Genomic DNA, 12,890 nt, shown 5'->3' with positions numbered 1-12,890 from the left:
TGGTCTTAGTGTAATCCTTTGCATGGATAGATGTTTTAGACATTTTTCAATTTGCACCTTCTTTTAGAGTGAACCAACCTGGCACTAGAGCACATAGGCACCAAAGTTGAACAGAGTTTGATTTATATTCACATGAATATTCATCAAACAGTTCTTAAAGTGATGGTTCACCCAAAAATGAATATTTTGTCATTAATTGTGTTTAATGTTGTTTTAGACTATTGACTTTTCATTTTATAGACAAAAACAGTTGCACACAATATTATCTTTTGTGTTCCACAGAAGAAAGAAATACAGGTTTGGAAAGACATGAGATTTTTGGGTGAATTATTTCTATTTAATGTACACAAAGAACCTTAAGATTTATTTTCAGGCAAAAGTAACATGTAGAATTTATTTAAAGGGTTAGTTCACCCAAAAATGAAAATTCTGTCATTAATTACTCCCCCTCGTGTTGTTCCAACCCCAAGACCTTCGTTCATCTTCGGAACACAATTTAAGATATTTCTGATGAAATCTGAGGGCTCTCTGACCCTCCCATAGACAGCAAGGTAACTACCACGTGTGGCGGCGCTGACCCAGATCCAGCGTAATAAACAACACGAGGGTGAGTAATTAATGACAGAATTTTCATTTTTGGGTGAACTAACCCTTTAATCGCCAAGAACAATATAGAGAAAGGACAATTGTACTTTTAGTCAGTCTTATCAATCAAAAATTCTCTTTGGGGATCATTATCAGCTGTCTGTGAGAAAGAGAGTAGACTTTTAACCAATTGACCCATTATTCATAATTGCCTTTTCATCAATGCAAGTACAGAGGCACATATAGCCAAGACTGTTTCTGTTCACAGTGTGGTGCTTGGTGTGTATCTAAATTGAGTGTTTCTAACAAACTACTGATGTATTATACATTCTGTTTTAATGTATTAAATGCTTTCTATAGCACAGTGGCTGAATAGGAATTTCTGCCAGTCACTATAATGACTGCTATCCAAAAATGATTCTAATCAGTGTAAATTTGATAACTTTTTTTTTTTTACATTTAAATATATTATTTATTCCTATATATCTCTCCTATTAGATTGCTGCCACACACATATGATTGCCTTATATGCTTGTGCAAGTTTGTCTGTCAGAGCGGAAGAAAATTAGCAAAATATAGGTGTATATAAACAATCTCCAGAATGTAATTAAAACCGTATGATTCAAAATTGTGGTTTTTGTCATTATTCTGAATGAGGTTTTGCAATGGAAAATATTTTAAGTGACTTTGAAACAATTCTAAATGGGGTCAGAACATATACAGTGCGGTTCAAATTTGAATCTGGGACTTTTTTCTTCATTTAAACGTGGAAATTAATAATGTTTTATCATTTTGAAAGACAGAGATTAATTCATTATAATTGTATATAAATTATAAAATAAATGGTTATTATTCTAATAAACATTAAGAAATTAAGGACTATTTGACTTTTTTTTTATATTGTAATGCTAATAATATATTTTGGAAAGGAGACTAATAATATTAATTAAATTGTAATGATAATGTGTATTGCTAATTGTCACCAAATGCATGATTAAACCGATAATAAATGGCTTCACTATCATTAGATCCAGGTACTGGTTAGATATGAGCTATTTTCACTGTTTGTAGGTTTGCCAGGTAAAGAGGAGGAACGCTTCTCCTCATAAATCTGACACTTTTAAACAGCACCCGGTGATTTACTCATAGTCCACCTGTAAAGCACACCATCCATAGTGGCATCTGGGGATGCCACCGGAAGTGGCGCTGCGACCTGCCGCTTCCAGAGAGAGCGCCAGTCCCTGCTGTCCATACATCACCTAAACAATTCCTCAAGTCAGCAGAACAAAATAAAGTCATGTTTCAAACGTGTATAATTTATGCTCACCACTATGCAGGATTTATCCAATGCAAATGAGTTATACCCATCAGAGATTAATTAAAGTGCTTCATTTTGAACTATTCAAATCTATTTAAATTATGGTTTAAATTTATTTCAATGTGAAATAAATTATCTACATACGATGCAGCTTTTTTTTAATGGAGAGATGTTTATAATTACATGCTTAAAGCAGATAAAAAAGAACAAAACCAATATTTTGAGTAAATATCTGGTCATGATTTGAACAAAGGTACAGTTTTTGACTGGATGCTACGTGAGTGACTATAGGATATAGCTAAACATACTAAAACAATGAAAAAGAAACTGTTCCATAATTCTGCATCTGGTGGTCCTTTAAAGTTTCAGGCCCAGCAGGAGATGTTTTTACCACCACAGAATTTCTTTATGAAGTGAGTGGCGTAATGTGGTGTGATTTGTGTCTTAGGGCCAAAATAAAAATCAAACAAGCCACAAAAAATTTGCACAGATTTGCCACACATATTAATTTGATCTGAATGAGAAAGCGAAAAATTTAAATAGATTGCTTGCACAGTAACACAGACCTATTGTATTACTTTGCTTATCACAATATAGATGAATGCAGATAACGCATATAAGAAAAAGTTTCATAAACATATTATTTGTATTCATTTATCTTAATTTTATTTTAATACCATTGATTCATGTCACCCATGTCACACATTGAAATATATAAAATTATGCATGACAGATTCTGTTACTTGTCCTTTCAGGCATGTAAATTACACGGTGTCATACACATCATTTCTGTTTACTTGGCTTTTTTTCTTACATGAAAGCAAGCCTGAATTCTTTCCAGAAAGACCTTTAGTTTTCCATAAAATGCGGTTGTTTACAAATCGTGTTGCTGGTTTGGGAAAAGCATGGCAGAAATATAAAAGACAACATCTCATGCATCTCATTCAGAGTAACCAGATATGTAGTTCATCACATTGACTATAGACAGTTTGAGGCCCCACTTTATATTAAGTGGCCTTAACTACTATGTACTTACATCAAAAATTAAGTACAATGTACTTATTGTGTTCATATTGTATTGCAAAACACGTTTGCTGCTATTGAGGTGGGATACGGGTAAGGTTAGGGACAGGTTTGGTGGTATGGGTAGGTTTAAGGGTGGGTTAAGGTGTAAGGGATGGGTCAACTGTGTAATTACAAATGTAATTACAGAAATGAATTACAGATGTAATTACATGCAGGTATTTTTAAAATATAAGTACAATGTAAAAACATGTATGTACACATTAAGTGCATTGTACCAAATTATTAATTTAAATGTAAGTACATAGTTGTTAAGGCCACTTAATATAAAGTGGGTCCCAGTTTGACAACCAGAAACTGTCAATTTGTTTTGAACAATAGCATTTTTTTTAGCATTTGAAAATTAGCTTGAAAAGAGTGTTTGTGATATGCTTTTAAGAAAAATGCCACTTGGTTTGATATTTTGATATTCACACATTTTTAGGTGTGTCTGAATACTTTTTCGGAGCCATTGTATGTGTGGAAGGAAAGGAAAAGTGTTCTGCCCTATTTTCCGGTGAGAAGACGTGAAAGCTGGCCTGTTTCTAGTCTTGTAAAACTCTACAGAGACATACAGGTGAACTGTGAAAAAAGAAATAAAAAAGCAGAAGTTTTACCACCTTGACCTTCCAACCACACTCATCCTGTCACAAGTTAAAATCACTTATTTCACTAAAGTTTGTGAAATAGGGTAATTAGATATTTGTGGAAAGATAAGTAGACATTTGGTAGACATTGGTAGATACTGTATATATTAATAAAAAAATAGCTTCAGTGAAGGGTAAAGAGTTTTTTTCTTCTTAGTGATTTTTAAAGTCTTCTCTGGCGCCAGGTGTTCCAAAATTCTGAGCGAACGTCACATTCTTCTACATGTGGTATGTTGAAATTATGAGGCCATATCGTGTTTGTGTGCTCAGCTGCTTCCAGGTTGGATTGCAGGTTTATGTGCTATGTAAAACACCTGTTTGCAGCAAGCCTGAAGATTAATTATACTGTATGTGTAACAGTGGACGTGCTGATCTGGCCGTCCCATCATCATGATGAATGGACCTTAGTAGACACTATTAAACATTCAGTCACATACAGGACAGTATATGTTTTGTATATTTTAGTTGTAATTCCTAAATCAGGCTGCCACCATATTCTGTAGCTTAGGCTACATATTTTTGCTGAATATAGTGGCCTGGGAAGGAATCACCTGAAATGATATTTGACAGGCCATCATTCTGATCTATGATGTTCTTGTAATAAAAAGTAGTCACCTCGGATCATTAACCCAAACCTGATTTTTTATAGCATCCTGTAACTCTCTGACCTTCAGTTACCATCAGTTTCTTATGACAGTGGCCAACACTTTCTGCTTTTCCTGTGGAATATTTAGTGAGTGTGAAGAAACTGCCAGATAACATCTTTAAAAAGCAAGCTGCTGACAGGAATCTGCTTGTTGGGGAGAGTTTTTTTTTTTTAACAGCGTGAGTCTGGTTTTTAATTAGCTTACATTACAGTTTTCACTTGTTCCAAACCTGCGTGAGTTTCTTTATTGTGTAGTTGACAGTAGCCATTGCCTTCCATAGTATTTTTTTTTTCCATACTATTGAAGTCAGTGGCTACCGTCAACTGTTTGATTACCAACATTCTTTAAAATAACTTCTTTTGTGCTCAACAGAAGAAAGAAACTCACACAGGTTTGGAACAACTTGAGGGAGAGTAAATGATCACAGAATTTTCATTTTTGGGTAAATTATCCTTTTAAAATAATACATGTATATTCACAAGAAATTCTAACTCACCTATATATACCGACCGTTGTATATCTTTGCAAACAGTCTGTTGACTTTCTGACAAAGTTTTACAGTTTTACAGTGATAAAATTAATTATGCAACAAACCTGTCTTAAATCCTAATCAATCCTCATTGTGATGCACTAGAAACATAAATCAAAACAAATAAAATGAAACAAAACAAAACACAACATTTCTGCCAATTTCTTTACTTTACTTGATAAATCTGCATAATACTAAGCAAAGCTGCAGGATTCAGAATAATATGACATTCAAGGGTAAACTGCTCTTGGTGAAATAATCTAAAGTGCACGAACTGATAAAGTCATAATTTATATGGCAGAATGGGAAAAGTATTCCATGTTCAGGTTTTCTGTCATGGTTGTGTCTCAGTGGTAGATGTGGCACCTCATTCATCAATCAGTAAAAAGGTATTTCTTTGATTATTTCTGCATCCCTCCGGCTCCCCTCTTCCAAGTTGGATCTTGCTGCTTTTCTTCCTAATTACAGGACTCTCATTGGTCAATGAGCTGATTTAGCAAGAGCCAATCCCAAAAAGGCTAACAGCAAGCTCCTGACATATGACATGCCTTTTTTTCTTAATGATCATGGAGCACCTTAAAAATGCTGCCATTCGCAACAGCAGTTCAGAGGGTTTGAAGGGGAGTGCAGAGGTTGTGTGAAGAGTTCAGTACGCCCCTTCAGAGCCCACCAGCAATATCTTCAAACATTTCTGCTAGAACAGGTAAGGACTGATACAGACAGAATAATATTAGGCTGAGGTATGACCACTGGGGGAAAAATGTATATATATATATATATATATATATATATATATGTATGTATGTATGTATGTATATATTACTGGTTAAGTAACTGGTTACTGGTTATATATATATAGAGAGAGAGAATCTCATATGGATTTCTATATCTGTTGTATTATTTATAAAGTGTTTGTCAATGGAAAACATGCCAAATGAAGATTTTCTTGATTTCTTGATTTAGTTCAACTATTGAAAAACCCAACTGATCAGACATTATTTTGAATATTATTTTGAAAATGTCCCTGATCTGGATCGCTCTCTCAATTTTTGTTTTCAGGACTCAACTAATCAAGAAAAATGGCCAGACGTACGGTGATGTTCTGTGCCATGGCTCTTGCAACTGTCTTTATGCCAGGTGAGAATCCATTTTGATAAAAACAAAATATTCTGTTATCCTGAATATTTTCCACAATTCAATCTCAGTGTAAATCACCAGAGCATTATAAAGCATGGACCAAATGACTCCGCATCCATCTATAAAACAAAGCACATTTGGTTACTATTACTGCAGAAACTTTGTAGTATTTTCCAAAACCAAGGTTTCTACAGAACCAGAGAAAACAAATGAGCATTGTGTATTGTTATTCTTTTTTTGTGAACACCTCTGTAAAGTGATTTCAGTCAAACAGTTTCCATATAGGAAAAGGGAGACCTTGTGAATATTAACCAACTGTACATTTTCCATGAGCTATAAACATCTAAAGAGACCAACTGGAGATATATGCCACAAATAATGTTGCACGTACAGAACATTTTACATCCTTCATTTTATTTTACAGCAGTGGTAATTATAGCAGCAGCCTGTGGGATGGTTCCCCAATCTCTTTGTAGTTTAACAGGTACACTTGCTGGGGGTCCTGGAAGTTTAAGCCCCATTTTAAAGCACTTAGAGCTCTCAGAGAGCCGAGACAGAGTGGTAATCACTAGAATAAGACACATGCTCCGTTGACGGGAAAAGTGCCTGCTGTGCAGTCATAGTCAGTTTGCATTTTCCTTCATTTCAGAAGTCTGACATTTGGTTCATAACAATTCAAATAGTTTTTTCTTTCCTTTCTTTTCTTTTTTTAATGTCTGACAGACTTTCTGAGTGCTGGTCCTGTAGGACGCAGTGAAGAAAAGGATGGTGAGTTGGACTTTTTTGTCTAATTATATCATCAGCTATGCTGTAAATGGCCCCAACATCACAGCTCTGATGTGCAATTTAACATGAATCATTATGTTGCACAACTGCAACATGGTAGTGGATCATTGTCTCACACAGAGCTTCTCTACATCTTGGCCCCAAAATATAATCTCCTTCTTTCTTAATGTCATTTTAGGTTATACATTTAGAAAATGTTAACAAATCATAGTTATGGACTGGGACACACTTGCAAAGCAAAGAACCCAAAGATTCTTAAGAATGCAATCATATCTTCACTCAGTGAATTTTCCTCTCTTTTTTATTCATATACTCATCCTGTGCACTGCCAATCAAAAGAGTTTTCCATATTTTATAATAATAGTAAATTAGTCAAAATTGTAATTAATAAAATACACTGTTGTTTGCGGTCAGTAAGATTTTTTTTTAAATAAATACTTTTATTCAGCAAAGATGTATTAAATTAAACTTTCAGTACACCCCTTTATTCATCAAAGAATTATGGGGGAAAAAAGTATCAAGGTTTCCAAAAAATATTAAGCAGCAAAACTGCCTTCTTCTTTAATAATAGTAAGAAATGTTTCTTGAGCACAAAATCAGCATAGTAGAACGATTTCTGAATGATTTCATTTAATTCTGCTCACTAAATGTGGTCCCCTTAAAAAGAAATACACCTTTTTATACAACTCTCAAAAAAGAAAAAGAAAAGAAATAGGGAAATACTGAATAGTATTTAAATGATGCTTAAATGACACTTCATGTTGTCATGCGCTGGTTCAGTTATAGAGGTGAAGACAGACAGCACGTCATCACTGAAAAAGCTGGTCCGTAGCAGGAGGAATGTTGCCTACTACAGGAGTCTACCTGATTTCTGGGGCTGGTATAAATACTTCATGCAGACCAACAACCAGGAGGGAGTGAGTAGCCTTAAACGAAAACTAAGATTGCTAGTCATGGTTATAATCTTTTTGAGATTTTTCTATTTCATATAATAGTCTTGTAAATAAGCCAACTTTCTTGAGAACTGTTTACAGAAAATTGCGACAAGAGTGATTAAATTAGCCCAATGTTATTTCTCTGTGATTATCTCCACAGATTGAGGACATGGATCGCATGTACCTTGTTTACCTCCAGAACAAGCACAGAGTAGAAGAGGGACGCTCCTACAATCATTACCTCACTCACCTGAGCCAAATTTACAAAGCCTGTGCCAACTCTGACGACCCAGACTGCATTGCAGAATCCACCAGCAAACCCAAAGCCAAGATGGTCATGCCAGTTCCTGTGAGGCAAGCTACTGTGACAGTGTGCAACCCTTACCTCGACCCCTACTGCCTCTATGCTGTTAGACCAAAAGCTGCAGAAGAAGAAAAGGTCCCTGCTCCGATTCTGTCCCCTCTACTACCTCTGCCTCTGAAAACCCCACCAGGTTACTACTACCACGCTCCGGTATTAGAGCCTTTCTTGTCAGCTGAGCAGAGGGCGGAACTGTTACGTATATGCAATCCTTTGGACACAGAGTGTTTGCAGTACCACCTGCGCGCTGCTTACGGCTACAGGCCCTCGCTCGGCCCTCTGCCCTCCTACGCTCACCTTGGATGTGATCCTACCAAAGATCCTTACTGCCAGCCCAAGCTGGTGGCCAGATCACCTTCAGGTTTGTATCACCTGTATCCTACCTGTAATCCTGCCACTGACCCCCTTTGTGTCGCCAATGTTGTTGCACCTGCAGCCCAAACCGGTGGGAACGCAGAAGCCCCCAAAGAGCAGTTTTGCAACCCTTTGTTTGAAGAGGGCTGCAACCCCCTTACAGCTGCCAAACTAGCTGGACTCAATAAGCCTGTCTTGGAATATGCTCCAAAAGAGCCTGCACCTCTCAGCCTGGCCTGCGACCCTCGCTACGATCCATATTGTCTGATGGGTGGAGCCGCTGCTCTCAGGAAACCCCCTCCGGTTCTCCCGGAGTTCCAGACCCGTCACCACCTGGGCATCCGTGGGAAGACCAAGGAAGGTTATGACTGCTACATGTTCTATGACAAGGACTGCACCCCGGTAGAGAACCAGGACTTGAGGGCAAGTGCTGCCAGTTCTAAACCCAACTGCCACCCGTACGACCCCAACTGTGGTCAGTTTGCCCCTCAGACGTCCACTGGAGCTGAAGCAGCCAAGAGGGTCAAAGACGGCATCATTGAGCCCCATCCGGACTGTGACCCAGAAATGGATTACAACTGCCGTCTGCACCGAGCAGAATCCACAAGTCAAGAACACAAAGATGAGCCGGCTCAGCAAGAACAAGTTCACGGCAACCCTCTCCCTGAACACGTGGCACCTGAGTATCCAGTTCCACGATTTGAGGACTTCCTGAGAGGATATATGGGTGGCTATAAGAAATGAGAAAAGAAAAAAAAACTGGATGAGAACTTACATATTCAATCATGTTTATATACATGTAGCACATGTTTCATGTTTCACAAGCAATTTAGGATCATCCAGGAATAGTTTTTGCATTGATGTTTTAGTAACTCTAGAGATGTCTAAGGTCTTAATTCTGTCTGAAATGTCATGTTGGGAAACAAATCCAAAGATTTGGGGGTTTTGTTAGTGGTAATGTGAAGCAATATATATATATTTATGTATTATATAATGTAGGGTTAGGGTACCTGAATAAGACTTATAAAACTAATACTGAGACATAAATCTGTATGGTACTTTTTCTCTAAATGTGTTATGTGACTCTTCTGCATTTTGTTCAATTTTTTCAATAAATAATTAACTTACTTGAATTAAAGCTGGTGTATTTCAAATGTTAGAGTATACATTAACATCAAAAATCATAACAGCTTCATATTTTAGTACAGTAAAACAAATTCATCATATTGCAATACAGAAACTTTTTCAAAATTAAGTTTCTGAATAGATACTTAAGTTCACATTAGAAATACTGTATGATTTACATAAAAGTGACAACACATGATATGATATATTGGTACATCTATTATAACAAAAATAATGTATTGAATTATTAATATCATTTGAATTATGCAAATATAATACATAAAAACATATAAATTTGATGTGTATTGTAATGTCAGGCTTTAAAAAGGGGAGCAAGAAAACAGATGAAAGAACTCAAACTTTAAAAAGAGATAACTTCTAAGGGAAAACAAATAAGTCATTCACAATATAAGCTTTTATGTAAGAATTTTTTTTTTTAGTTTGAACATATATGCCTTCTGTAGACAGTGAAAAAGGTTTGTGTGGAATAGAAATGTCATTTATTTTAAACACCATGATCAAGTATATAAAAAACACATTAAACATTAGTACCCGATACCCAATACTTAAATTATTCACAATGGCATTTGGCAAAAAGATCTCTCAGGCAGATGAAAAATGAGTGCGCTTGATGTTTTTAAAAGAGCTTGGCATGCCAATAAAGTAACACTAATGACTACTCACACAGACAGTGAACATGTTGAAATATGCATTAACTGCAAGTGCACTGTAAATATGCCAATCAGAAGGTCCCTCAGTGGGCAGATCTAACTAAAAAAGGAGCTGATGAAGCACACAAAATATACCTAATACTTGGATTACCCAACACACTCTCCCAGGGACATATGGCAGATTTTATTGACACACATCAACTTGAGTACAAGAAATCCGTTGGGATATGTTACCCAAGTGCAAACTCGGCAGCTTCGCATTTCATACCTCTAGTACGTCTGTTGTGGTTCTTTCCTCACTGTCTAATTGGCCTTAGGTGGGCTTTGAGAGGGGATATAGCAAATACGAGACTTTGAACTGTTGCTTAATGCCTCAGTCAGCATGAGTCCGGTTTGTGCTGACTACACCTCTCCATGGCCTGCATACCTGCGGGACCAGCTGAATGTCATTAAGTGGATGGGAAAGGGCCCTGAATGGTAATGAGGGTAAATATGTCCTCTGCATAAGCAAACAGAAATTAGCAGTGTACTTCTGTGTGCTGTATTCAGCAGTGCTGCAGAGTTTCTCATTTTAATGTGGTCAGTGAATAAGTTTGTGTTTGAAACACTGCATTCTTGAAAGGGACTGTTATGAGATGAGCCTTCAAGGCAGAAGATCTGGCCTTGAACAGAGATTTCAGTTATTTTGATTGCACTTCTGTACAGTGAAATGTGGCCATTGAAAAGCTTAGCTTTTCTTCCCCCAATGGTGAGGTTGTAAAGCAACACATATACTGCTGAGTGACAAATAAACGTTGACTGACTAATTTTTGGCCCTGAAGGAGCTGCATCTGACAATGATTTTCAAAGCAAATGTTGGTCATATATCTACAGTCCTAAAACTGTCCATTGTAAGTTGCCTCATGTACTGAAGTAACCTTTTGATGAAATGAGAGATGCCCCAGTTACATAAACAGTTTTAACTACTTTAATCTCTCTGGGTGACATACTTACAGAACACTGATGACATATTCTTTGTACTGAGCTTCAAATGAGAAAGTACATATTTGCCATGCAGGAAAAAATAACATCAATATAGCATGGCATGACTTAAGTATATTTATATCTTCAGGTGTGTCCGTTCCTATAAATGCTGGAATTTATTTATGGCTAAAGTTTAATTTTAGCATAATAAAATGTTGTGCTCATGGAGGATGAAGAAGCATGTGATGACATGGTTCTGTCACCGTCTTCAGCGGGTGTGCCCAGGATGGCCACCAGATGACTGTGTTCTGTGAGCACATGGCTTGTGTTGTGTTTGTTTGTTGCCATGTGCTCTCTCCTGTCTATTGTCTGACCCCGCCCATCTTGTTACCCCATTATTCTGCAGAGGGGCTGGGCTACAAAGACTCCGCGCTAAAGGACTTGTTCAGTTATGCCCTTGATGAGCCCATTAGTCCCTGGAGCATGTCAGGATGCGATCATGTTTCCTTTGAGGGGTTTGTAGAGTTCTTGGCACGTTCCCCAGCTAAAAGGGCTGCAGCGCCTCCGAAGGGGGCCGATGAAGCTGCAGTGCCCCCAGTGGTGGCCGAAGAGGTTGCAGTGCCCCCAGAGGCGGCCGATGAAGCTGCAGCGCTCCTGGTGGTGGCCGAAGAGGTTGCAGCGCCCCCGGAGGCGGCAGACGAAGCTGCAGTGCCACCCTCTCGGAAACGGAGGAGGGGGAAGAGTCCGCCCAAGCCCCTTGCCCTGCCGGCTCCGCCCAAGCCCCTTGCCCTGCCGGCTCCGCCCAAGCCCCTTGCCCTGCCGGCTCCGCCCAAGCCCCTTGCCCTGCCGGCTCCGCCCAAGCCCCTTGCCCTGCCGGCTCCGCCCAAGCCCCTTGCCCTGCCGGCTCCGCCCAAGCCCCTTGCCCTGCCGGCTCCGCCCAAGCCCCTTGCCCTGCCGGCTCCGCCCAAGCCCCTTGCCCTGCCGGCTCCGCCCAAGCCCCTTGCCCTGCCGGCTCCGCCCAAGCCCCTTGCCCTGCCGGCTCCGCCCAAGCCCCTTGCCCTGCCGGCTCCGCCCAAGCCCCTTGCCCTGCCGGCTCCGCCCAAGCCCCTTGCCCTGCCGGCTCCGCCCAAGCCCCTTGCCCTGCCGGCTCCGCCCAAGCCCCTTGCCCTGCCGGCTCCGCCCAAGCCCCTTGCCCTGCCGGCTCCGCCCAAGCCCCTTGCCCTGCCGGCTCCGCCCAAGCCCCTTGCCCTGCCGGCTCCGCCCAAGCCCCTTGCCCTGCCGGCTCCGCCCAAGCCCCTTGCCCTGCCGGCTCCGCCCAAGCCCCTTGCCCTGCCGGCTCCGCCCAAGCCCCTTGCCCTGCCGGCTCCGCCCAAGCCCCTTGCCCTGCCGGCTCCGCCCAAGCCCCTTGCCCTGCCGGCTCCGCCCAAGCCCCTTGCCCTGCCGGCTCCGCCCAAGCCCCTTGCCCTGCCGGCTCCGCCCAAGCCCCTTGCCCTGCCGGCTCCGCCCAAGCCCCTTGCCCTGCCGGCTCCGCCCAAGCCCCTTGCCCTGCCGGCTCCGCCCAAGCCCCTTGCCCTGCCGGCGCCGCCCAAGCCCCATGCCCTGCCGGCTCCGCCCAAGCTTCATGTCCTGCCGGCTCCCTCATTGAGGCAGGCTCCGCTCTTGCTGCCGGCCCCGCCCTGGCCTCCTGCCCTGCCGGCCCCGCCCTGGCACCCTGGTTTACCTCTATCCCCAGGGCCTCTTCCACTACACGGGCCTGGCCCACCATCCCTC

General features: G+C 40.6%; 1 protein-coding gene across 1 annotated transcript; it reads left to right on the top strand.

The window, feature by feature from the left end:
- Positions 1-5,867: 5,867 nt before the first annotated feature.
- LOC107751574 (uncharacterized) lies at positions 5,868-9,105 on the top strand. The gene is made up of 4 exons (XM_016567316.1): positions 5,868-5,925; positions 6,649-6,710; positions 7,506-7,628; positions 7,807-9,105. Exons 1-4 carry the CDS (start codon positions 5,868-5,870, stop codon positions 9,103-9,105), a joined length of 1,542 nt encoding a protein of 513 aa, XP_016422802.1.
- The last annotated feature ends 3,785 nt before the right edge of the window (positions 9,106-12,890 follow it).

The sequence above is a fragment of the Sinocyclocheilus rhinocerous genome, unplaced genomic scaffold (genome assembly GCF_001515625.1).
Source record: "Sinocyclocheilus rhinocerous isolate Xijiao unplaced genomic scaffold, SAMN03320098_v1.1 scaffold3000, whole genome shotgun sequence".
Taxonomy (NCBI): domain Eukaryota; kingdom Metazoa; phylum Chordata; class Actinopteri; order Cypriniformes; family Cyprinidae; genus Sinocyclocheilus; species Sinocyclocheilus rhinocerous.
This window is presented reverse-complemented; position numbering and strand designations above follow the sequence as displayed.

Excerpts from the sequence above, each read along its gene's own strand:
- LOC107751574 (XM_016567316.1), top strand. The coding sequence starts at position 5,868 with ATGGCCAGACGTACGGTGATGTTCTGTGCCATGGCTCTTGCAACTGTC. Across the intron at positions 5,926-6,648 it reads TGCAACTGTCTTTATGCCAG|ACTTTCTGAGTGCTGGTCCT; the intron begins GTGAGAATCCAT and ends AATGTCTGACAG. Across the intron at positions 7,629-7,806 it reads AGACCAACAACCAGGAGGGA|ATTGAGGACATGGATCGCAT; the intron begins GTGAGTAGCCTT and ends TTATCTCCACAG.